At 43.6% G+C, this 26,118-nt stretch overlaps 1 protein-coding gene and 1 long non-coding RNA gene across 9 annotated transcripts in view; one reads left to right on the forward strand and one right to left on the reverse strand.

Moving 5' to 3' along the window:
* The window catches only part of MASP1 (MBL associated serine protease 1), a 61,292-nt gene extending 44,169 nt beyond the window's left edge, over nt 1–17,123 (reverse strand). For 4 of the 7 annotated variants that reach the window (XM_072807779.1, XM_072807784.1, XM_072807781.1 and 1 more), the window contains exons 1-2: nt 16,879–17,109; nt 10,287–10,518 (exon numbers count right to left, since the gene is read on the reverse strand). In XM_072807779.1, coding sequence (XP_072663880.1) covers nt 10,287–10,518; nt 16,879–16,883 — 237 coding nt within the window. In that variant the 5' untranslated portion in view covers nt 16,884–17,109. Of the gene's footprint in view, nt 1–10,286; nt 10,530–16,878 lie in introns of those variants that run through there. The other 3 variants (XM_072807786.1, XM_072807785.1, XM_072807782.1) reach the window with 3 other exon arrangements.
* LOC140622167 (uncharacterized) lies at nt 498–25,586 on the forward strand. 2 transcript variants are annotated; one of them, XR_012021867.1, is made up of 5 exons: nt 498–630; nt 12,434–12,595; nt 12,989–16,783; nt 20,730–23,752; nt 24,787–25,586. It is a non-coding gene; the product is annotated as an uncharacterized lncRNA (long non-coding RNA). The 2 variants fall into 2 exon arrangements; XR_012021868.1 differs by having other exon boundaries at nt 23,663–23,752.
* The last annotated feature ends 532 nt before the right edge of the window (nt 25,587–26,118 follow it).

Here is a 26,118-nt window from a genome sequence, read left to right on the forward strand (position 1 = left end):
ATAATGGCAGATCCAGTCTCAGAGCCCAAGCGTATGATGGTCCCAGGACAATGTTCTTACTGACATGTGAACCAGAGTAAAAAGCTCCTAACAGAGCTGGGTGAGCCCCTAACAAGGTATTGTGTCCATGCAAATGCTAGACACCGTTAGCAGCAGGGCCTGAGCTGTGCCTGGCAGGTCTTTGGAGTCCAAGATTCCATTGCTCCAGGGAAGGATTGCCGTTTTGCAAGGAGGGCTCTGGACAGAAAAGGGGATGGTGTCTAGGCAGCATGAACACGGGGAGAAAAGGAGGGCTGGCAGGGAGGGGTCTCTGAGAGCCTGGGAAGCGGGCGTCCCGCAGGTGGGAAGCTGGCAGCGCCCACCGTCCCAGCAGGAGCAGGGTTGAGAGGGGGTAGGCCAGACAGTCTGGGAACTGGGGCCAGTTGGAGAGCCAGGAAGGATTCACTCTTTGGCCCTGAAAGACTCCCCACCCCGTGCCTTCTGGGACTCCAGAGCCAAGCTCATTCACATGCAAATCTCCCCAGGGACTGGGAGGCTGGGCCTCAGACCGTTGAGAGCTGGAAAACAGTCCCAGGACAAGAAAACACAGCAGTGTTGTGTTCTTCTGTGGCAGAGGCAGCCTGGTTCAAGGTATGTCATGGGACAGGGGTGAAAGCAGTGATTGAGTAAGAGCTGGGTACAGCGAGGGGACCCGCCGCAGGCCAGGGTCTCCAGGCAGAGTTCCCAGGAATGTGTGAGCTGGCGTGGTCCCCCGCCACTGCCCTGGACCCTGTCTCGCCCCAGCCTCCCATCTTCATGTGGAAGCCCCTGTAGAGCCCTGGAATAAGGACTGGACGACCTGGGTTCTGGTTTGCGCTCTGCTACTCATATGTCATGTGTCACCCTAACCCCCGCAGGCAGAAGTATGCCCACGCTGGCTGGTACCAGTGTATAAGGCCAAATTGTGAACTTTTCAGAGATTCTGCGAACCCTGTTGTTAAATGCAGTCATCATTCGGAATTAGGTTTCATAAAGTTACAATTCATCAAATTATATTAAAGACAAATTACACAAAACCGCGCCCTCTCCTATTTTTAGCATCTGACGACTTGCTCTGCTCTCAAGGTCATTAAGGTCTAGCATATCTGAATGGTGAATGGTGTGCTACTGTGCCTCCCTTCTCCCTGCCAGTCCAGATCCACCTGTTAATCATTCACAAGCACACCACTGTCTTCCGGTCTTGGTGTTCACAGACATCAAGGTGGGGACAGTGCATTAATACTGTCCTCTAAGAGTCAAGAGGTCATGAAACACTGCCATGGGAACAATGTGTAAAGTCTATCATTCATGGCCTGTTGGCACCCAGCAGGGGCCTTATCTCCCAGCCCCCTGGTGACCTGGCCCTCCTTCTTTGCTCCCTACCTGCACCTCTATCTCCACTTCTCATCCCTGTCCTTCCTACTCCAGTCACACTGCTGTCCTTGCTGCTCAGCAGAAGCACCAGCTACTTGCCTACCTCAGGGACTTTGTGCTGACTATTCCCTCCAGTTGGAAGGGTTTTCCCCAGAAAGCCACATGGCTAACTTCCTCAACTTCTTCAAGTCTCTGCTCAAGTGTCACTCTGTCAATGAGGCCTATGCTGACCAACATATTTAAGTCACAGCCCTCACCCCTCCTCATGTAGACCCTCTTTGTCTTGCTCTATTGCATTTCTCTGCCTATCACCTTGCAACTCACTGTATAAGTTAGTCGTGGATTATGCTTAGTGTTTATCTCCTGTTTCCCCCAATGCAACATAAGCGTCTTGCTGGCAGGGATTTCTGTATGTTTTAATTACTGCTACACCCCAAGCTCTAGTAAATAATAGGCCTTCAATAAATATCTCCTGAATTAATGAATAACTCTCATTCCCTACCTTTTACCTTTATGAACACACCAAAGGAAATTCAAGCTCTGCTTTTTAGCAAGGTATATCAGAGAGCGGCCTGTGTCCACACAAGCATGTAGATTTGCACACCAGGTACAATGCCTCCCCAGAGCACTGCACTTCACACTCCTCTGAGCTCTCCTGTGTGCTCTGCCCCACCACTGGAACCTTCCTTCTGTTTTCCATCACCCAGAGCCTGTGCTGTTTGCACTTCCTGCATAAAATGAGCCTTTGTCACACTTTTCTGGAGCTCATTCCCCCTTCCTGATTTCCGTGTGCCTAGAATTGAAAACCGCTATCTCGGGAGTAGAAGAATCCCCCTGCGGACTACAACCAAACTTCATGAGAAACGTCTCTCCTTTTCTTCTTTCCTTTGGGGACCAAGGCTGCCTGCCTGTCTACTCGCAGAGAATTAGCAGAGCTCCTGCAGTAGCTGGGGTCAGCCACAGCATGAAGGTCGAGGGCATGTTCTGAGTAAACACAGAGCATTGCACAGAAATTAGGAGCCTGGGGGTCAGGGGAGTCAGTCTTGGAGCAGGGCCATGGGAGGGACTTATCTCTCAATAACATAGCAGGATACAGACTGACCCAATGAGGCCTGGGGAAGGGAGCACTGGACTGGGCGTTGTAGGCCATCAGAACCGGAAGGGCTTGGAGAGGCTGGCAGGTCCACTTTCCCCATTGGGCAGATGGGGAAACTGAGGCCTGAGCAGGTTGCTCACGTGTCCAGCATCTCAGCAGGAGTCAGTGGCTGACTTCTAGACCAGAGCCCCTTCCTTATGCTCTCTGCTGAGAGATGTATGCCTTTTCCTGCTTTGCCCCAAGACTGTGCTTGCTGCTGGAAACAAACCTTGACGTGGACCTTGAGGGGCTGATGGTCTAGTAGAATGACCTGGAGTTCACCGTTGGGGCTTGTTTGCCACAAACAGATAAATCAAGCATACTCATGCCTCATAGCTCACTCTCCATTTCTTGTTGTGTTTGTAAAATATATTTCTTCTCAATGTGAGGATAAAAGAGAAAGTTCTTTAACAAAATCTAGACAACACAAGGACCCTCAAGGGGTTTTTGTGTTATTAATTTTACTAAATTACCCCGACAGCAGAGTTGCCTTAGGAATAACACATAGGCAGGGAGCATATCCAGGTCTCTTCCAGGACAAGACCCATTCTAACAGAGAAGGACTAAGGAGACAAAATTATGACGGGGGTAAGCTGATCAGGGGCTGAGAACTGGCTTTCTATAGAGACCAGACAAATTCCCTCAGGTTCTTTGTGCTGTTTCTTTTTCCTCTTTATCTCTTTTTTTAAAAATAGGCTCCATGCCCCACACAGGACTTGAACTCACCATCCTGAGATCAAGACCTGAGTTGAGATGGAGAGTTAGCTACTTAACCTACTGAGCCACCCAGGTGCCCCTGTGCTGTTCCTTTGACTGTAAATGAGATGTAATCATCCCTGCTCTTCCTATTCCACGAGAATCAAGCATGGCGATAAATTAGGAACTACCATAAATGTGTGTTACTACAAGGGAAATACACAGGAAAATAAGCTTTTGCATCTGATCAGTCCTTTTAAAGTACTTTTCCATAAATTGCCTGAAAATACTGAGTGACATGAGCAGGGTCATAGACAGTCAGTTAGTAGTACAGTCAGAGCAGATGAGAAAAATGATGTTCATTAAGCACCTAGTGACCCCAGCAGGCACTTTATTACTCACACTGCTGCCATCGTTGCCACTCTAACAGTATTGTCGAGTGAGTTACACATGTCCTGGACATACGTCATGAAAACATTTGCCTCGTTTGGCAATATGCCCACAAGATAGGCATTATTATTATTATTATCATCCCCATTTTATAGTAAGAGATGGAGGCAGAACCTACGCCAGGTCTGACTGTCCCTAAAGCCTGATCCTGGAACCATTGGGCATGCTTGCCTCTTGTAGTAGGAATTCCACTTACAGTCAGCATTTCATTTGAATCCTCCCACAACCTGTGAGGAAGGTACTATGTCATTATGAACTTCTTCTTCTTCTTCTTTTTTTTTTTTTTTTTTTTTTGTACTAATGACAAAACCAATGCTTAGGGAGATAGAGAGGCTTAGGGAATTGCACTGTGATCTCCTATTTACCCTTCAAGACCTGTCTAAACATCCAAAGCCTTTCTTAAAACCCAGAAATGACTACTCCCCGTCTTATGTAGTGCCTCACATCCTTTGTGATACTTTATACAGCTTTAATTTATTAATAAGATATTTGTCTCATGATGCACAGTGAAATCACAAATTCTTTGAGGGCAGGTGCTGTCTCACTCATGTTTGTAGGCCCTGTCTTTGGTGTAGTGTCCAGTTTCCAGTGGGTTTTTACTGGGATTCTTGGACGTCATTCCACAGACAGTGGGGAACCATTGAAGGATTTAAGAGTGTTGCAATCAAAGACATGTTTTAAGATCTCTCTGGACACATGCCTCTAGAGGGTGGACTGGTTGAGGAAGGACTATGGCTCATAGAAACTTAGGAGATGATTGCAGTAGATTAAGTGAGAGGAATAGGAATTGGAATGAAGGCAAGAACAGTGGAAAGAATGGAGGAAATGTTGAGTAGGTCAAGGGTAGACGGTTGATAGGAGAAGTTGTGTGACATTACAAGAGCATCCAACAGACGCCAGTGGAGCTGTGTGCACTCAGTGAGAAAAAGAGAAAGAATAAAAGTGAAATGCAGCTTCTTATTATCTCTTTTTCCAGTGAACAGGTGCTATGATGTGAACTTGAAGATGGGGTATGTGTGGCTCTGGTGTTCCCTCAGTGATTCTGGTTTCTCAGTACATCTTTTCAGTGACTATGACTCTGGGGCCCCTTTCTAGGCACGAGTCCCCACTTCATCTGATACCCAACCAAAGGAACTAATTTGTTATATTCCTGGGGAAAAAGGCCCTTCTGGACATACAGAAAGACAGTGGTCTATTATACTGAAGAGATTCAGTAAGTTTGACTATTGGCAATTTTTGCCTTATGTTACACTGATTTACATGTACATTATAAGATGCAGCTTCACTGTCATTTAGTTTTTTTTTTTTTTTTTAAAGAAAAGGGGAACTCACAAGATGGGATTTCACTGTCATTTAGTCGTTGTTGTTGTTGTTTTTAAAGAAAATGGGGCACTTGGATGGCTCAGTGGTTGAGTGTCTGCCTTTGGCCCAGGTTGTGATCCTGGGGTCCTGGGATGGAGTTCCACATGAAGGTCTCCACAGGGAGCCTGCTTCTCCCTCTGTCTCTGTCTCTGCCTCTCTCTCTGTGTCTCTCATGAATAAATAAATAAAACCTTAAAATAATTAAAAAAAAAACATTTAGAAAGAAGAAGAAAAGACTGAGAGTCTTGAGATATAAATTCTGGTCCCAGTGTGGCCCTGGACAATGAATTGTCTTTCCCTAGGTTTTGGTCATGATGGCCATAGAGTTGAACAGTGATTTCTGAGGTCTTAGACACACAGACTATTGGGGCTGGGGCAACTTCGGAGACCGTCTGCTTCGACTTCCTGTATTTAAGAGAGGAGGAAGTAGAGTTCCATCTAGAAATATTCACTTGCCCAAGGTTCACTAATAGAGAATGACCCCAGGGAACCAGCTTTTCCTACTGCACAGCCAGCATCCGTGCTCTGCCCCTGCAGTGTCAACCGGCTGTGACTCATATGCTACATCTGTGCACTGCAGGAATCCACACATTGCAGCCACATTCCAAGGAAGCAGATGCTGTCGTGCAGATGTGCACATGCCTCGAAGACCAAGGACTGCAGGGAGTCAGGCTGGAGAGGAATTTTCATAAAATGAGAGCATCCGGACCACAGCCTTGAGGTCCTGCTCTTCTTCAAGCTACTGACGTACAGAGTCAGCAGTTCCATCATGGTCACCCCTAAGAGCCGGGGTAGGGAGGGCAGTTGTGAGCGTAGGCGGGGCCAGAAGGGGATCCCTGGGAACTGGAGGGGGCTTTAAATCTCTTCCTTGGCCTGTCAGGGGAATTCAGCCACAGAGTGTAAAAGCTTCAAAATAGGTGATAGGATCCCATCAAATGGAAATCAGTGGTATTTAAAGTTGCTTGGAAAAGGACAGTGGTGGCATAGTGTGGTTCCAAGTTTTCTTGAGATGACATGTTGCCAAGGCATCCCCAGTGGATGGTAGGCTCTTATTGGAATGCTTATGGCCACAGAACTTAGAGGAGTGCATGTTCTAACATATTATTACCATTTCTGGCATTATCCTAGCAAGAATAATGAGGGTTTATTGGGGTCATCTGGACTGTTCTGGCAGGAGGATTAGGATTAGAGTCCAGGAATCTGAGGGACTGCAGGGATCATCTCATGTCACCCCCTCATGGAACAGATGAGAAAACAGAATTTTGGAGAGGGATGTTGACTTATCCGGGAATGACATGGCGTGCTCCTGCTTTATTGCTGCTCTCATTCACAGCCAGGAAAGGCACATATTTTGGTGGCAGAGGGAGTGAGTCAGTTAGAAAAAAGTGAATGGGTTTCAACTGTATGTGGAAGGCTTCTGGATTCAGGAGTTCAGAGGCCAGAGGACTAGTCTTGTGCTTGAATTCTGAGTTTCAGGCCCCTCTTCTGTCCTTTGGTGACAAAAGCAATATTCGTTGTAAATCCCCTAAGGTAGGACCTTTTTGGGGGATTGAGGAGGATGAGTGAGCTGAATAAGCTTCAGAGCCACCTTTAACCTGCCAGCTGCTCTTCTGTCTTCTATATTGGGCCTACCAGAAGATTTGTTAGCAGAAAGCCAGGAGAAAATGTTTGAAAAACAATACTAACAACAACTCTGGGATTAGATGACTCTCTAGAGGGCTGCTGCAACTTGACCTTCTGTGAGAGTTCATGACTCCAGGACAGGAACCCTACCAGGTGCTTGTGGACAGAGGCATGGGGCCTGTCTCCACATTAGCACCAGTTGCCAGCCAACCAAGGTGCGGCGTCCTGCAAAGAGGGGCCTGCTCAGGCCCCATGGCCAGTGGAACCTCTTCAGGGAGGCTGATGCCGATGCTGGGACGGCATCCTGGAAGGGAGTCAGCACGAGCAGAGAGATACATCTTGCCTGCCCTGCCTAATACATTAATCCCTTTTCCCAAAGGACTTAGGAAAAGGTGCCTGAATCAGAGAGGCTAGACTATTAGGCACTTCAGGTAGCAGACGGCTTCTTTGCTATGCCAAGGGTCACAATCTTATTGGGAGTGGAGAGGCTACTCCAAGATTTTATTCATTCATGAGTTAGTGGCAGATTGGAGACTAGCCCAGGCATTTCCTGAATGTCTGGCAAGAATCCAGGACCATGCTACCCTTCCAGGAGACCTACCTCCATCTGCCTGAGCTTTCATGAAGGTGTCTCACTGTTCCTGATAGAAACCATCAATCAGTTTCTAAAAAATTCTCCAGCCAGAAAGGCCAAGTTTTGGGTAGAATGTATGCCAGGGTCCTTAATTCAGTTTCAGAAGAGGTCTTCAGTTTCTTTCATTGCCCTTGAAAAGTACCTGTTTGTTTTTATTTTTGTTTTTTGGGGTTTTTTTTTTTATTCTTTTTTTCTGTTACAAAATGCAGCTGATATCAGCTTCTTAATCTGCTTTGCCAGGAGGTTCAGTTTATTTGGGACAAAGGAATGAGTTAAACCCTCTGTTGTGTGTTGTCTCTAGAAGGGAGTCCTAACAAGGTCAAGCTTGGCATCTGTCTGAACAAGAGGAAAACTTGTGAGAAATGATTGCTTAGTGTATTATGAATTGAGAGTTAATTCCTCGGGTAGAGGAAGGATGGGGTGGATAATGAAAGTAAGTTGTTACAGCTAAAGAAAAAAAAATTTCTGTAATGTCCATAGTCTTAAGACCTCAACTACTAGTAAAAGCAAGTGTTTTCTTTCTTTTTTTTTTTTTTTAAAGATTTTATTTATTTATTCATGAGAGACACAGAGAGAGAGAGAGGGAGGCAGAGACACAGGCAGAGGGAGAAGCAGGCTCCATGCAGGGAGCCTGACGTGGGACTCGATCCCCAGTCTCCAGGATCACACCCTGGGCTGAAGGTGGCGCTAAAACGCTGAGCCACCTGGGCTGCCCAGCAAGTGTTTTCACTAAAAAAAAATCTAGGTGGTTTGACATGTTTGAAAATAGAGAAGAAAGCAGTTAGGAAGTTCACATCTAGCTTTGTCTAAACCTATGGAACTTTCTGTGGTATTGAGCCAATGTTTGATCATTTTCCTTCTGGTTAAGTCCACTCTCTAATCCAAATATTTGAGAATGTCACAGTTTTATGACCAGCATTAGTTAGGGGAATGGGCTGGAGGAGTCAGCTAACCTAATGCTCCCTACCCACAACGCATCTGCTCCTGGAGTCTGGCTCTAATAGAGGCTAGATTATATCCTGGAAGATATAACTAACATGTTTGTCAGGAATTTCACTTTATGATGATGAACGCATAGGGTCTTAGTGAATACTCCTTGCTGGATCCTTGTGACTCAGAGAAGTTGGCTCCATTTTTAATGAATTCACAGAAACTCTATGTCAATCTAGACTGCCAACTTCCATTATCTCCTAGAGCAACTGGCTCTCCCTCTTCTCATTCTTTATCATCAGTCTTTAATTGTCGTTACTTTTCCATCTTATGCAGTGGCTACTTTTCTAGGCTCACTTCTCTTTGTAAGGGATCAGATCTTTTGTATCTTTAAATTCTCATAGTCCCCAGCACAGTACATTCACAGGGGTGCAGCATCCCACTGAACGGTGGTTCTCAAATTAAGAGATTCTGTCCCTCTGGGGATAGGGCCAGCTTCTAGGGATATTTTTGTTGTCACAACTGGAGGTAGAGTGATATTGGTGTCTAGTGAGTAGAAGCCAGGCATGCTCCTAAAAATCCTATAATTCTCAAAACAGCTTTCCTCAGCAAAGAATTATCTGTAGGTTAAAATATCAATGGTGCTGAAGCTAAGAAACTGTCAGAGAGCACCAATTTGAGGGAGTTTTTCATCACAGAAACCTTGTTGTAAATGAGATATTTGATGCATGCCCAACATATAAAATAAGCAATACCCAACATTTAAAATGTGTTTAAGCAGGATGGGGGTTCATATTCCCACTTAGCCCCTCCTTCCTCCCAACAGTAGTCTTACAAGTTCCTGCAGTATCCTGCGGCTCAGTGGAGACAAACTTGAGAGCAGTTCAGTGTAGACAAAAGAGTATGGGATTGAAAGTCAGAAGACATGGGTTTGGAAATTGACCCACCACTTACTAGCTGTAGCTTCACCTTCTTAGGTTTGTTCCTTTGCCTGTGAAGCAGGACAGTAGTACCTGTCTTATAGAATTATTTTAAAGATTGAATGGGATTACAAGTATAAAAGTACATTGTAAACTCACTACTTTGCTGTTGATCCAATATTCTGGTTAATACAAGGTCAACTCCTGTTGAATTACTGGCTGTGGAGAACAGAGATCACATTAATACTAACAATATATGAAGTCTACTCTAGAGTAATTTGATGAGATCTTTTCCAGAAAGCCAGAGAGAGCTTAGAAAGTAGGTTCTTGGACCTCCAGATCTTTTTGAGCCAGATACAGCCTTAGTAAACTTGATCTCTCAGAAGTACTCCAAACTTTCTCAGTCCCACTTTCAAAGAACAGCTTTCCCATCCATGGCATTGTTTGTGGGTTCTCTCTAAATTCCAGAGAATAGGGCATTGATGTTGTAATCATTTCCTGTTTCTCTTCCACATGGTTTTTACATCCAGCTCTGATGGCCCCTCAATCCTGCCAATACCCTTTGCAGAGAAAATCCAAACTTCTTAGCATCGCATTCAAGACCCTTCAGAATCTCACCTCAATCCAACCTTCTGACTTCATCTCCTACTGTCTACTACTGCATACCCAACCTTTCCCAAATACTTGGGAACTACATACTCAACCTTTCCCAAATACTTCCCCTTTACTTAGGGAAGTGGGCAATGCTTTTTAATGCCTCAGCTTTGGACATAATTATGGCTGTGTTTCAGTCTGGTTATCCTTTTCTGGGGTCTCTGCCCTTTTATTTCTGCTGGTAAAGGATTAGTGGAAACATTAAGGACTTTGAGAACAGAAAGAAAAAGTAGAAGTTATGTTTGGCTGAGTTATACTTCACCAACCCCAGTTTCCCTTGTGGTCCTTTCTAGATCTACCATTCAGTCTGTACCTAGCATACCACCCCCAAACTTCATCATGTAACTTTGTGCATATTCCTCACTGGACTGCTACCCTGGGGTGGGGGGTGGCGGGTAAGCACAGTATCTAGTTCATCTGCGCTTCTCTAACTCTCAGCAGATTCTCTAGTAGAGAAACTGCCTCAGTTAGGGAACATCAGAGGTCTCACCTTCACATAGTCATATTCACAAAGGTAGGAGGACTCCAAGTTGAAGTGCATGAAGTAAAGCTTGATCCGAAATCCCTCTGGGACAGTGATATTCCAAGTCACCTCTGAATCACTCGGATAGGAGTCTGGATAGCCAGGTGACTGAATCTGGCCAAACATATTGTTAAGCTCCACGGTATGGGCCGAAGCTTTCAACAAGGAGAGGCACAGAACATGATAGAGAAGGAGCCACCTGAAAGACATGAATGGATTCTCTTACATTCATGGACACAGGTCCCCACCCTTTCACTAAGTCAGCAGCCAGGAGACCATGCTATCAGCATATCTCTGCCCCTGACCTGCTGCATTTACTTTTCCCCACTCAGGGCCTTGCTTACCCTGTCCTTTCTACAGGGAGATGGTGACTCCATGATTTCTAAGCTTTCTTCCCGCTGTGCTCTTCTTTTTATTATTATTTTTTCAAGATTTTGTTTATTTATTTGAGAGAGAGAAAGCATGTGTGCGCATGTGCATGAGTGGGAGAAGGGGTGGTATGAGGCAGAGGGAGAGGGAGAAGCTGATTCCCCACTGAGTGGGGAACCTGAATTGGGCCTCGATCCCAGGAGCCTGGGATCATGACTTGAGCTAAGAGTAGATGCTTAACTGATTGAGCCACCCAGATGCCCCCAGCTGTGCTCTTCTGAAGATTTGATAATAAAGATTCAATTCTCCTAGACAGTGCCCTATTTGGGACTCTGACATACATTATTTTATTGTTGAGAATGTCAGTTTCATAATTAGGTAAAAGTTGTGTCCTTTCTTCAACTCAGCTTCATTTAAGAATCATAAACTCTTGGTTCAGTTTTGTAAGAAGTAACTAATAGTAACATGGTAATGGCGAGATAAGACTTCTACTCAGAGACGGGATCTTGCATTACTTAAAACAGATTTAACAAAACTATTCAAAGTATTATGCAAAGTTTTGAATTAAGAAAGAATAAGCAAAACAAGTTTTTTCCCCTCTTGGTAAATATTCTTACGAAAGGATCAGAAACCTACAATTTATTTCCAGCTGTAGGCATCAGAGATAATGGAGGGTTAAGAGAATTGCCTAAGGAAGGGGCAAGGAAAACCCAATAAAACTTAGGGAACACACCCAAAGTGGCGCAATAATGAGGCAGGATATCCAAGGCTAATCAGAACCCTAATGGTCAATATGCATAACATCAGGCATCTAATAGACTGCTCCCCTGCAAGACCCAATGATCTTGAACTCGAACCCCCCAAACCTGGCTCATCGACTTCTTCCCTCATTCCTGTTTATTCTGCTTCCTATCTTTTGGAAATCCATCTGCTTCTCTCCAAGTCATTTAATTTAAATGTTCTTATCTGGCCTATCGCTACTGCATCCTAAGTAATCTCCCCTTACTCCATTTCATACCATTCAGCACTTTTCTGCCAAAGTTGATTTTTTAAAACACACGTGTGACCATACTGCTTCACTGTGCCTGCAGCATAAAGCATCTGCTCCCAGGATGGCAGATGAACCCTTTTTGATCTAGGGCTGATCTGCCTGTCTGGCCTCATCTCAGTGCCAGCTATGCCCCGGCATGCCATTCTGAAAGTCTGTCATGCCTGTCCATGCTTGGGCCCCCTTGCACAGACCCTACTCATTCTTCATCTGCTTGCCTTATTTATCCTCCGTTATCCAGCTCAAAGCTTCCGAGGCTATGGAGTACCCTTCACACCTCCAGATTCCATTCTGTGTATCTCATATTGCACTGCTTTTAGACACAGTTCCTGAAGTTAGATATATTGGGTTCAAATCCCCATTCTTCTACTCACTGGAGGTGAAATCTTGGATAATAGTCTCTCTGAGCCCTAGTATCCTCGCATGTTAAATGGGGATTATAATTTCTAATTATTGGACTCCCATGAGCATTAGAGATGATGTATATAAAGGACCTAGTATACAGCCTGGTTTATAGTAGATGATGAATGAATAAAATGAATGGATGAATGAATGAATGAGTGAATGAATGAATGAATGAATGAAAGAAAGTGGTGCCAGTGCCTTCTATAACCTAAATTCATGCTGGGAAATTATACCAGCATCCTCAGATTACAGTATTTCTCCTTATCCACTATTTCCTTTTCTGTGGTTTCAGTTACCCATGGCCAGTCCTGGTCCACAAGCAAGATGATCCTCCTTCTGACATATGGTCCAAAGGTCAGTAATAGCCTAATGCTACATCATAGTGCTTATGGCACGCACCTTGCTTCATCTCATCACATAGACATTTTATCATCTCAGTACCATCAGAAGAAGGGTGAGTACAGTATAATTAAGATTTTTTTCAAAATTTTACATATTTATTCATGAGAGACACAGAGAGAGAGGCAGAGACACAGGCAGATGGAGAAGCAGGCTCCATGTGTGGAGCCCGATGTGGGACTCGATCCCCAGGCCAGGATCATGCCCTGAGCCAAACAAAGGCAGATGCTTAACCACTGAACCACCCAGGTGCCTCACAATTAAGATATTTTGAAAGAGATCCCATTCACATCATTTTGTTGCAGTATATTGCTACAATTGTTCTATTTTATTATTAGTTACTATGATTAATCTCTTATGCCTAATTAATAAATTAAATTCGAGCATAGGTAGGTATACATAGGAAATACATTGTGTCTAAAGGGCTCCCTGTTCTCTGTGGTTTCAGGAATTCTCTGAGGATCTTGGAACCTGTCCACTGGGGATAAGCAGGCATTACTGTAATGCTCATACTTTACTAATCGGAAAGTTGTTTCTCCCTACCCAGACGCATGTATGTGTATATATGGATACGCATGAAGTTTTGAATATGTAACACAACAAGATAACTGTAAACGTAGATTATCTAGCTGTCTCATATGATATTTACATGAAAGGTAAATAGTAAATGCAAAAAGGCCTAGAAGGATATCACCAGTGTATTAACAGTGGTTATCTCTGAAATGGGAATATGAAAGTTTTAAGTTTAATTTTTGTGTATATGCGATGTTCATATTTGCCAAGAAGGACCTTCTACTGTTTTTTCAATAAAAACAAAATAATAAAGTCATTTAATTTTTTTCCAGTGTCCCTACAATAGTAACTTGTGAGATTTCAACTGAGGAAACAAAATGTTTTAATCCAATTGGCAGGGTCAATATTTTTTTTAAAACCAATCTTGTGGGGGTAGGGCCTCCAAGGGAGAGAGAAGGGAAGGCATAGGTCCAAGCTCTCCAGTGAACTCACAGGAAAGCAGAGTCTAGAAACCCCGTCTCTCAGGGCCCACGCAGCCCCAATTTCAAGCGAGGAAAGGTGTGGATGTTACCGGGAGCTGGGAATTCTGGTTCAGTTCTGCCTGGGGGAGGGGAGAGCCCTGGACTTGGATCAGAAGATCCATCCTTTGACTTTATTTATCTGACCCATCTTGGGGAAGGCATATAAGCTCTCAGTGTCCTCGTCCAGTAAGTGGTGATAATAATAAGTTGCCATCGGACTGCTATCAGAGTAAAGGAGGATTGGAAAGTCCTTTGTTAACTGTCCAGCCCTCAGCAAACATTGGTTATAATTACTCCATCGTGCTGCTTCCCGAAAAGCAGAGGTTAGGAAAGAACTTTGGCTCCCAGGCTGGACTTCACTGCAATAGCGACACCCAGATTATGCAAGGCTGAAAGGTCAACTTTCTCCATGCCTGCTTTTTCCAGACCACATGGAGGAGACTCTGAGCCTCCTAATGCTGGGCCTGTCAAGGGCTGGCTGCCGACAGCCCCATTCAGCTCCAAAGGCCCACATGTGGTAGGTAACTGGCCAGTGTGGGAAGAAGCTTTCTGTTCTATTTTGTTTGCATCTCAAAACAGTTTCAAACATATGAAACAAATATCTCCTTGCACATAATGGGCTTGAGCATATGCTTGCTTGCTTCAGGGGCTGCCAATCGAAGAACGAAGAACGTTAAGTGGTAGCTTTTGTTTCTCATCACACTCTCTGAATGCTTTTTGCTTCCCATACACCAGGCACCGGCTGTACAATTCCTGACACCTGCTACCTATTCTTGAGCTCATCAAAAAGTTTCACTACATTTGCTTGAAATGTCAAATAATATAGAAAGCTGGGATTTGATAGGTCCTCCTGCTGGAGCAGGCTATGGGGAGTAGACAAAAAGCCTCCGTGTGTCAAAGATTGTGGAAGAAGTAGCACTTTGTATCCTCTTCATTCCCTCCCTTCACTTCAACCTACACTACACCAAGACTGTTTTTTAGTAGAAGAGTTGAAAGCGACTGTGTAGATCCCTCGGACAATGCGCTTATTTGACAGATGATGAAAAGGATACCCCAAGTAGTGACATGTCATGCCCAACACCATATGGTGAATTAGTTCAACAGAAGAAGGGAATAACAAAAGCTAACAGAGGAAGCCGCTGGGTCCATGCCCATATCATGCCTAGGCATTTGGCCAAAGCAATTAATCCTGTGAAAAATAATTAAAAAACTCACGGCTTTATGTAGAAATATAAAAAAAAAAAAGATACTAATAACAAAGCCCCTCCCCAACAAATTCTAGTTTAATTGGTTTGGAGTAAGGTCTGGTCATTGGCATCTTTGAAAGCATCACAGATGATCTTAATGTACGACTAGAATCGAGAGCTGTTGGTATAGGAAAATACACTTAGATGAGAGTCTGGCGGAATGTAGCAGAAAAAATATTGGACTTGGAGTCCAGAGACCAAAGTTTGAGTCAGAACCTTTTCAAGATCATCTGTATGGCTTTGGGCAAGTTACTTAATGGCTTTTATCCTCACTTCTCCATAAATCCTCACCTTATCTAAAATCTAAAGACCAGATGAGAGAGGACTATAAAAAGTGCTTTGCAAACTCTGAAGTGCTGTGTCCCTGCAAGGCAAGACCCCTTGGAGACTTCTAGTGGAGCACTTCTCTACTGGTTGGTTTGCTAGTCAACTGAATTCCATTCAGCTAGCATTTATTGAATGCTTCTTAGGAAACATACATTATGCTAAGTGCTGGGGATACTAAGAAGAACAAGACACAGATCCTATACCTTTTAAGGAGCATTCAATCTTGGAAAATCAGATAGACATTTGAACAGTGAAATATTAAGAAGATGAAGAGAGATGTAGCTCCCAAGAACAGAGATAGCACGAAGGAGAAGATGCTCATTCTGGGGATGCTGGCCAGAGAAGAGGAGATGATGTTTGAGCTGTGGTTTGAACAATCTGGTCCTTTAGGTGGAAAAAAAGGAGGGGGGTGCGGGGAGAGCTGTTCTGCGCTAAGGGGGGATTGAACACAAAGATACAGGACTGGTAATCAGCCTGTATGTTGTTATGGATGGGGCCTGGGGTGGTAGGTAGGATTCTGATCTCAACAGACCAGCCAAATTATCCCTCCACATAGATGGACATAAATCCTATCTCTTTCAGGAGAAAGGAAAATGAAGTTAGATGGCAGGCTTAATGTTACAATGGATTTTAAAAGAACAGATCAAATTAACCTTAGAGGCCTGATTATTTCTCTGAACCACAGGTAATCTGAGCTCAAAGAGTTAACCCAGTGTGAAGCCCCCCATTGGCCCCAGACCCAGAAAAGTTGCTAGGTGACTTTGCAGAAGAGAAACAAATAGAAATCCTTTTCCAATTGAGAAGAAAATCAATGAGAAAAGAGGTGCTTAGGGACTTAACACATCTGCAGAGTGTTTTTCTTCTCCTTTCTCTTTTTTGGTATTTTTAACGGCATTAACACTTATAAATAGCAAAAATAATTACAGTGGTTAGGTTTTGAGACTTGCAGAGGAAAACTTAGAAGGAATGCCTGGTAAGAAGGATCAAGTAACTCTAAGTATAGGCTGAGGAATAGGAAATGTTGAAGAGTTTAAAAACAATTAGAATTTAAAGTCCTGGATTTAGAACGCCAGAGACTCCTTTTTAATTTTTTTTTTTTTTAATTTGTGGTATCCCTTTAAGAGCCATTCAGTGCAAATCATACCCTGATTCATGCCACCAGCTGCCTCTGATTTCAGGGAAAAATGCAGAAATTTATAGGGAACTGTAAAATGGGAACAGGTTTTTACTTTTCTAAATTGAGGTTTTAACGGGCAAACTTCTGAAGGTTTAAGAAACGGCAGAGCCGAGCTGTGGGAAGCTGGTTTCTTTTCCGGTCAGGACAAATAAACACACAAACACATACCTAACTCACAAAGTGTTGGAAGAGATAAACCCATGCTCTTTGCAGAGAGGGAAAACCTAAAGTCGGCCTTGTGGGCAACAGGAGGAAAGTCACATTCGCCAGCAGACAGCACCCTACGCTGGCAGAGGGAGAAACTGAGCTTCAGCAGGAAGCTGGGGCAGGATTTGCACAAAGTCTCCCGTCTCAAGCTGTGGGTCTCCGCAGTCCCAGGGCAGCGCCCAGCCCACATCTCCTTTCTCAAAGCCCCAAGGATTGATGAGAAGCCCCTGCAACACCCGCAGGACACGCAGGTGAGTCTGCCCAGAGGCAAGGTCAAATGCTCCAGGGCTACTTGACACCTGGTTCCCGAAAGGGCACCCGTGCCCCCTCCTGCCCTAGCACTCACCTCATTTTCCTGCCTGGGGTGCTCCTGGCTGCCTGGCTTTGGTCCCCTCGGCCTGACTTTCCTGTGAGCTTGTCCCCGGTGTGGTGTCAGCGATGCCTTATCTTTGTTCTGAGGTCCCTGTGTGTCTCTGGAATTGGCTGGCATTCTTCATTCAGGTCACGCCTTCCCCTGCCTGCAACAGATCCCCTCTCCCCCTCTCTCTCTGCCTCTTCCTCTCTCTCTCTCTCTCTCTCTCTCTCCCTCCCTCCCTCCCTCCCTCGTCTCTCGTCTCTCTCCTCTCTCCCTCTCTCTCCCTCCTCTTTCTTCCCCCCTCTCTCTCTCCTCTGACTCGCTCTTACACACACTCATAGGAACCTGACAGAACAGAATCTGTCTTCTTGCTTAAAAGATCTGCTCCTCTAGTTCCTTCCTTTATCCTGTGTGGCTAGCTCCAGCTCTTGAGAGGAAACTGAGAGGCTCAAAAAGGTATTTGTATCTGTGTGTCTGTGTGTGTCTGTGTGTGTGAGTGTGTAAGTGTATGTGTATGTGTGTGTGGATGTGTATGAGTGATTTGTATGAGTGAGTGTGTGTGTATGAATGTGTTGAGTGAGTGTGTGAGTGTGTGTGTGTGTGTGTGTGTGGAGGGTGGAGAGAGACAAAGTCTAATTTCTCTTTAGTCTCCCTTGCCAGATGGCCGTAGTTTTCTGCTCTTCTTCAGGACACCAGCAAAAAGACACCAGTGAAGCAGAAACAACCAACTAAGAAGGCAATTCTGACATCTACACTAGGAAAGGAAAAAGGTCCAAATCCCAAAGCCTCAGTCAGCCTGCAAACAGCGAGACAGATTTTCCTGTGCACAGAGCCGTTGGCCAGGAATGTGAGGGAGCCCCAAGTCCTGCAGTTGGCTAGTGGCTCTTCTCCACTTAAAAAGCAATACTCATGCTGTTTTACCAACTCAGGGTGTTGGTAATCCAGCCAATCCAGCCCGGTGAGGATCCCTCACCGCAGGAAAGCCCGCACCCCATGGGTGTAGAAAGCCCTAGGTCTGTACACATGTCTACACTCTGAGATCGTGGAGAAATGCAGCACCAGATCTAAGCCGAGCTGAATAATAGAGGTAGTTACTTCCCCCACAACAATGACAACCAATACTGAATAGGGAGAGAGATGTCTGGGTGCAAAAAATGGATTTTACAGAGAAAAATCTGTGTTAGGCACAATGCTAAGCCTAAGCATCATCTCAAGCACTCCCACAAACTTGTAAGAGGCACACAATTGTACTCATTTTACAAATGAGAAAACTGAGGCTCAGAGAGTTTCGGCACCTCGCCAGGATCATCCAGCTCTCTCCTCTTTTTACTCCTTACTGCTACTGCCGCTAATAGTCAACATTTATTGAGCACGGTGGGTCAGGGACTGTTGTAGAGATGTGTTAATTCCTTTCAATCTTCTTTATACCTTGGATAGTTGAGTAGTTGACAGATGAGGAAACTGCCCAGAGAGATTAAGTAACATGCCCAAGGTCACACAGTTGGAAAGTGCTAGGGGAAGAATCTGAGATCCTACCCACTCTGTTGCACTGCATCTCCCTCATATAGTCTAATGCATTTGGTATTTCAAATACAACACTCATGGAGAAACTCAAGTTGAGGCATCCTGAAAAGAGCAGTAGACGTAGAGTCAGACTTTAATCTTTCCTTTCTGTCCAAGCCAACTCTGCACTCCGGGTCCAATCCTTAACACCTCTGCTCCTGCTTTGCCTCTGGGGAATGAGGGTTGCTATGAGGCTGCAAGGAGATTATGGCTGTGGAAGTGCCATGTTAGCTGTCTGGCGGTGCACCTGACGTTAGGCCCCGCGTCCAGTCTGACCGACGTAGCAAAAGCATGTGCTACCCACGCTCTAACACTGCTGCTTTGGCACATTTGGGGGAACACTGGTTTGAATCTTGCTAGTATTCCCTCTGCTCCCTTTTCTCTCCAGTTTCTCTATTTTAACACTTTCAAATGTCAGTCTTGCCAGGCCTGGCATTAGTAAGAGGCTGTGGTCGATAATGTGGGTGCAAATATATGAGATGAGAGAATATGTTTGAACTCAGGCACTGTTTTAGCAAAATGTTGCTTTCTGTTTCAGGCAGAGTGAAAAAAAAAAAAATTTAAAAGTCCCATTAAGAAGCCTCACAGGCTCCTCAGACATCAAATAACTCTCACAAAACAACATTTTAATGATTTAAGTGTAAATGAATCTGAAACACATGGACTACATTTCTCTTGGAGTACCCAAGGGTTTCAAAACTGAAGGAGAAAGAACTTGGCTCGAAGCACAGTGCGCTGTGCAGAGGGCTTTGCCCGTCACAGACATTCCCTCTATTCATGCGGCAGCAGAGCTGGCCCTCTCCTCATTTAGGGCACATACAGGAATATGCAGTCATTTGTTCTGGGCACAGAGGGAAGAGCTTGGGAGGGAAAGCCATCAGCTTCTCCTTGTAAAGTGTCATAGAGCAATCGAGCTTCCCAGAATAATTTCCTGGCCATATTTTTTCAAGGCTGCCAATGTTCAATGGGAGGGATTTGAAATAACGTTCTAAGCCAAAGTTCTGCCAATATACAGCAGATCTGATATGTGCTTCCCTGGGAGTTAGCCAAGGCTCAGATGGAATCTGCACGAAAACAGGAACTACATGGCTCAGTGAATGATCTGGGTGAGATTCAGGGCAGTTTCCCACTAGCCTAGAAGACATTGGTGATATTGTCCGGACCTTTTGATAAAGACTCTGAAGGATCATGAATAGATTATGCGAAGTAGGACGAATGTGAGAGACACTGATCTTGGAGTAGGCTCAGTGTCAGTAGGCTGACATGTATGTGACCTTGGGCAAGTCATCTACTTTCTTGGTTGGAGGGAGGGAGAGGAGGGGCCTCCATCTGCTACTGTACAGTCAGGGGATTGGACCCTGTTGAGATGATGGAGCACATATAAATGTGGGTATGAAAACTGGGGAATGGTATTGCAGTGAAGGTAGTCATGTGGGTTACTCTCATGACCTGTGAAGAGAGTGGAGTCCAGAGTGGCACTTTCATCTTGACACTTATTTTATCTGTGGTCATAGCAGCATGCTCAGGATTCAATCATAGGCATTCATAAAAATAATTTTTAATAAGATTCAATTAGTTTTTAAAAAGTTTGACAGAAAGGTTAAGATATGCCCACAATGAACTAACAGTATGTCACATAGAATCATAAAATGTAGAATGACAGATGTGGGCATCATACCCCTAGGTTATTGTTAGGGACAAGGATCAGAAATGTAGTTCTAAGAGAGTACATGTTATAGCATTCCTACCACTAGAACCGGGTTTGGTTTACATGCTCTACCGAAGTATTTATTATATGCAACTCCTGAACTGAGACTTTCTGGAATCCCATGAATGTGTTAGAAAATGTGAAGTATTTGGGCAATGGGATTTTGTTGGCAAAGTCTGAAATCCAGGCTTCCTATAGAATATCTAAGAAACTGATAAATAGCCCCAAAGATGGCACATTAGAATTAAATTTTGGGTTCTACAACACATGACTATGCTAAAAGCCATTGCTTTGGATCCTGGATATCATATTATCAGAATAATACAGGGAATTAGAAAAAATACCAATCCCTAAGCTTCATCCCAAGAGATTCAGATTCAGTGAATTTGGGGTGGTGCTCCTGAATCTCTAATTTTAAAAGCTCTCATGGCATGATTTTGCCAACTTGGGTACAGAGATCATAATGGTGCATCTTGTAATTGATGTCATTTTAGATTTGATGAAATATCCTTAGCATGTGCCAGATACTTCCATATACATTATTACATGTAATATTCATATATTTTTACAGAGGAAGACAGAAAGTTTCAGAGAGACTATGTCAACAAGAAGATGGTTGATGTGTAGAGCTCAGGCCTTCTGACCCCGGATCCAGGACTCTTTCCCCTCATCTACAGGCTCGGGATCCTGCCTATGGATTTTGAACATCCATGAGCCATGCTATCTTGTGTCTGCAAGATTGCAGGGAAGGAAAAATAATTTCTATTAGAAAATAAACTACTAGGCTCTGTTATAGGCTGTACTGTATCTTTTCAGAATTCATATGTTGAAGCCCTAACCTTACCCAGGACCTCAGAATGTGACAATTTGGAAATAGAGTCTTTGAGAGGTGATTAAGTTAAAATGGGGCCCTGATCTGATGTCATTTGTGTCCTTATAGTAAGAGGAGATTAGGACACAGACAACACAGAAAAAAAGACCACGTGAGAAAACAGTGAGAAAATGGCTATCTGCAAGCCAAGGAGAGATACCTCAAAAGAGCATTTTGACCTTGAACTTTAAAACACATGCCAACATCTTGATTTTGAAGTGCTAATCTCCAAAACTATAAGAAAATAAATTTCTGCTGTTTTACTCCCCAGTCTGTGGTACTTTGCCATAGCCTAGCAAAGCCCTAGCAAACTGACACAAGCTCTCTTACGCAAAGTTCCTGAAAAGCATGAAACACATGTCCCCCAGGGGTGTCAGGCTGATGTCAAGTGCCACACACATGGAATTAAAAAATACTGAGTTAATTAATATTCTGGTAAATAATATTTGGTAAATAATAAAAGAGACCTTCACTAATGCTCGAATAGAATTTATTTTCCTCACATAGCAGGAAGTGAGGAGGAACATAGGTCTGGGGTAGCTGCTTGACATTGTTTTCTTGTTTTCTGCTCCGCCAGCCATAGTATATGGGTTTCATCCTCATGCTTGCCACTTCATGGTCACCAAAAGGCTGCTGTAACTCCAGATGTCAAGTCCACATTCAAAACATAAAAAAATGAGGAAGAAAAAAAGGGGACTGGGGGACTTCTCCTAATGTCTCACAGACCAGAGCTGGGTCACATGGCCACCACTAACTGGAAAGGAGACTGTGAAGTCTGTTTCTTACTTTTACAGCTTTATAGAGCAGAGCCAGGTGGCAAGGAAGACAGGGATTAGAAATGGAAATTGCATGAGTCAACCTTCAATATCTGTCACCACCATATGCCAAGAAAGTCCTGCCTTTTTCATTTCTCTTTCACTCCTGATATTGTTGAGAAGAAAATCTCAAGGTGATGCCATTATGCCACTGATGCTCATTCTCATTTAATAAGGAAAGACTGGTCTCAAATTCAGAGTCTTGAAGAGGCAATATTATTCTGCTAGCATTTAACAATTTTTACTCATTATTTTTATTTTTATATTTAGAGTAGCAACATACTTTCAAATATATGGATTTCAGTTAAAAAAACAAATCCAGAGTAAAATAAAAATATGAAATAAATAATAATAACACAGATGATATTCATGGATACAAAAAATTTATAAATGTAAGTGACTAAATATTGGAAACATTGTTCTAGAGGGTGGACACGGTAAAAGCAGCTCAGCACTTTGGAATAGGACTGGCCTATGAGTCAGTATGCTGGGGATGGGGGTCACATTCCGCCCCAATCTCCTGTGAAGCTTTGTTTCCAGGAAGAATGTTTTCATCCTGAAAACAACTGACGAAGGCCATGCATTATTATCTGTATTTTACATAAATGATTAATAATATTGAAATGAGGTCGTTGAGTCCTAGCGGAGAGAAATGTGTTGCCCAGGGTCTCATTGAAATTAGATGGTGGGCTGAGACCATGAATCAGAGTTCCCTACTCCCATGTTATTTCCTGTTAGGTTGTTGGTCACTCTATTTGAGAATGAGTACTTTGAAAAGAAAACTTACTTGTTTTTCTGAAGGCACCAAATGATCCTTGCCTGGCCAACACAGCTGGCTCTCCATGACACATTTTTATCGAACAAGGAGGTTGATGAGGTGTTTTGACCTCTCTTGAAGAGCAAAATCTTCATGCTTCCTCAGCTGCCAGTAGGCTTATAGCTTCTAGAATCTACTTTGGTAGCTGTGTAAGAGAGGACACCTCTCTCCTTTTCCCACTTTTCAGCCTATCCTGATTCCCACCTCTTTCCTTATGCTTCAGGCCATAATCTAAGCTTATTAGTGGGCAGTGGAAGTAAATCAACTGGCCATACACATCAGCTTCTCTTGCTTTTTTGCTTTATTTCATTCAATGAAAAAAATATCTGGGAACTAGCCTTCTTTGGGTCTTCTGGCTCCTCTTTGCTCTACTTTCTCCATGCACCTGGCCAAAGAGTGATAGGGGAGGATATTAGGATTTAAGTTCTGGCAGGCAGTGGGCATGCTCTTTTTAAACTTCTGATCAAAGGAGGTCTTGTCATGGAGCCATTGAGCTCCAGCTTTACTGGAGACCCCAAGTCTGTGGAGCCAGGTACTAGCCTAGCTGGTAACACAGGGTACCTGGTTTTCTGTTTGGTAATTGGTCCTCATGGTGATCTTGCAGAAGGAGGGGTGATGATGTGTAATGATCCTGGGATTCTTAAATACTTGAGACATATACCATCTGTTTAGGTTGAACTGTGTCCTTCCCAAACTCATATGTTGATGTTTGAATATGATTCAAGGAGAGGGATCTCAAGAGAACCCAAATCTCAGAATATGATTATAAGGAGAGAGGTCTCAAAAGAACCCGAACCTGCCAACACCTTGATCTTAGACTCTAGCCTCCAGAACTGTGAGAAAATAGATTTCTGCTGTGCAAGTAACCCAGTCTGGTATTTTGTTATGGCAGTCCTCGGAAACTAATACACCTTCCATATTTCCCATACCTTTGCTCACCTAAATCCATTTTATAGCAACTATAGTTGCTATTTACTCACATTATGTCTCCTCTCTCCCAGAGGTTCCCAGGTACTAAGGCCACATGGACCAAGCAGATCCAACCATAGGACAGTATTGATTATGCCATAAGAAGCAAATGGACATTTGGGGTAAGACCATGGGGCGGGTTCAGATCTTGGAGGAGTCACTGTCCTTACTTCCTTAACTACCTACTGCTATTTCATGACTACTATTTTTCACATCTATTTCCAAATTCCCTTGCTCTTCTATCACTCTGGCAAACTCTACTTATCCCTGCTACTTCTACCTTCTGACTTCTTGGTCCTATTTTTTGTTCTTTTTTAAAAGAATTTAGGCATGTGGCACCAATGCTTACCTTTCCTTCAGTTCCTCTTGATGTCCTGAGTGACACTAGGCTCTTGTCCTTTGACCTCCTCATCTTAAGTGATGACTTCTTCCACTTTACCTTAGCTTTACCCATACTGCATCCACCTCTGAAAGCTTCAGCTCCTAACACCCCATTATCTCCTATCTTTCTAGGTCTTTTACTCCTTCAAAAACCATATAGACTCCAATAACCCTAGACTTCAATCTCATCAAGACATCCAGTCCTTTGACACCATTCCATTTTAAGATTAACCGATTCTCTTACCTTCACATCTTTTCTGAATCGCACAATCAATCACCAGCACTCCTTTGTGGACTATTTTTTCCCCACTTGCTTTCTCAGCTTGGTTCTTGCTTCAGAGGAATTATTCTTTATCTTTCTAGTGAATCACTGAGAATCTAATGGAAGGTAGATTCCCTGTTTGGAATACACCCAATAAAGCCACATAGCGCACTCCCTCAATTCCTTTGACTCTTTCTAAAAGTGTTACCTTAAAAAAAACCAAAAAAACAAAAATAAAAAATAAAAGTGTTACCTTCTCTGTGAGGTCCTTCCTGACCATTTTATTCCACTACTACTTCTATTCCTACCCACACTCACAATCCCCATATTGGTTTCAGTCTTTTTCATGGCACTAACCACCAGCTAATATACTACTTATTTTAATTATTTATTTGTTTGTTGCTGACTTTCTGTCCCATTAGAATAACAAAATCTTGAAGTGGACAAACAGTTTTGTATTTTTTTTTTATTTTTTTTCAGTTTTGTATTTTTTATTTACTGTTTTATTTCTAGTACCAGGCCAGTGCCTTTGACTTGTACATAGTAGGACCTTCATAAACATAAACTCAACAACAAAGAAACAAACAATCCAATCATGAAATGGGCAAAAGACATGAAGAGAAATCTCACAGAGGAAGACATAGACATGGCCAACACGCACATGAGAAAATGCTCCGCATCACTTGCCATCAGGAAAATACAAATCAAAACCACAATGAGATACCACCTAACACCAGTGAGAATGGGGAGAATTAACAAGGCAGGAAACAACAAATGTTGGAGAGGATGTGGAGAAAAGGGAACCCTCCTGCACTGTTGGTGGGAATGTGAACTGGTGCAGCCACTCTGGAAAACTGTGTAGAGGTTCCTCAAAGAGTTAAAAATAGATCTGCCCTACAACCCACCAATTGCACTGCTGGGGATTTACCCCAAAGACACAGATACAGTGAAACGCCTGGACACCTACACCCCGATGTTTCTAGCAGCAATGTCCACAATAGCCAAACTGTGGAAGGAGCCTCGGTGTCCATCGAAAGATGAGTGGATAAAGAAGCTGTGGTCTATGTATACAATGGAATATTCCTCAGCCATTAGAAACGACAAATACCCACCATTTGCTTCGACATGGATGGAACTGGAGGGTATTATGCTGAGTGAAATAAGTCAATTGGAGAAGGACAAACATTATATGGTCTCATTCATTTGGGGAATATAAAAAATAGTGAAAGGGAATAAAGAGGAAAGGAGAAAAAATGAGTGGGAAATATCAGAAAGGGAGACAGAACATGAGAGACTCCTAACTCTGGGAAACAAACAAGGGGTGGTGGAAAGGGAGGTGGGCGGGGGATGGGGGTGACAGGGTGATGGGCACTGAGGGGGGCACTTGATGGGATGAGCACTGGGTGTTATGCTATATGTTGGCAAATTGAACTCCAATAAAATGAAATTAAAAAAAAAATAAAAAAAATAAAAAAATTTTGTGGAATGGGCTTTCTTTGGAGAAAAATTTAAATATGCACATATTCTTAAAACTTGCCGGTATTTAGTGCCATGAAAAAGACTGTTGTATACTGATTACTTACAAATCTATTTCTTGAGCATGTCTTTTTTTTTTAAGATTTTATTTATTTTTTTATGTGAGACACAGAAAGAGAGAGAGGCAGAGACACAGGCAGAGGGAGAAGCAGGCTCCATGCAGGGAGCCTGATGGGGACTCAATCCAGGGTCTTCAGGGTCACACCCTGGGCTGAAGGGGGCACTAAACCGCTGGGCCACCCGGGCTGCCCTAGCCTACATGTCTTGCCACAGTTCCTCACTCACCAATCAAATGTCTGTCCCCACCTC

The sequence above is a fragment of the Canis lupus genome, chromosome 31, assembly GCF_048164855.1.
Source record: "Canis lupus baileyi chromosome 31, mCanLup2.hap1, whole genome shotgun sequence".
NCBI classification, from domain to species: domain Eukaryota; kingdom Metazoa; phylum Chordata; class Mammalia; order Carnivora; family Canidae; genus Canis; species Canis lupus.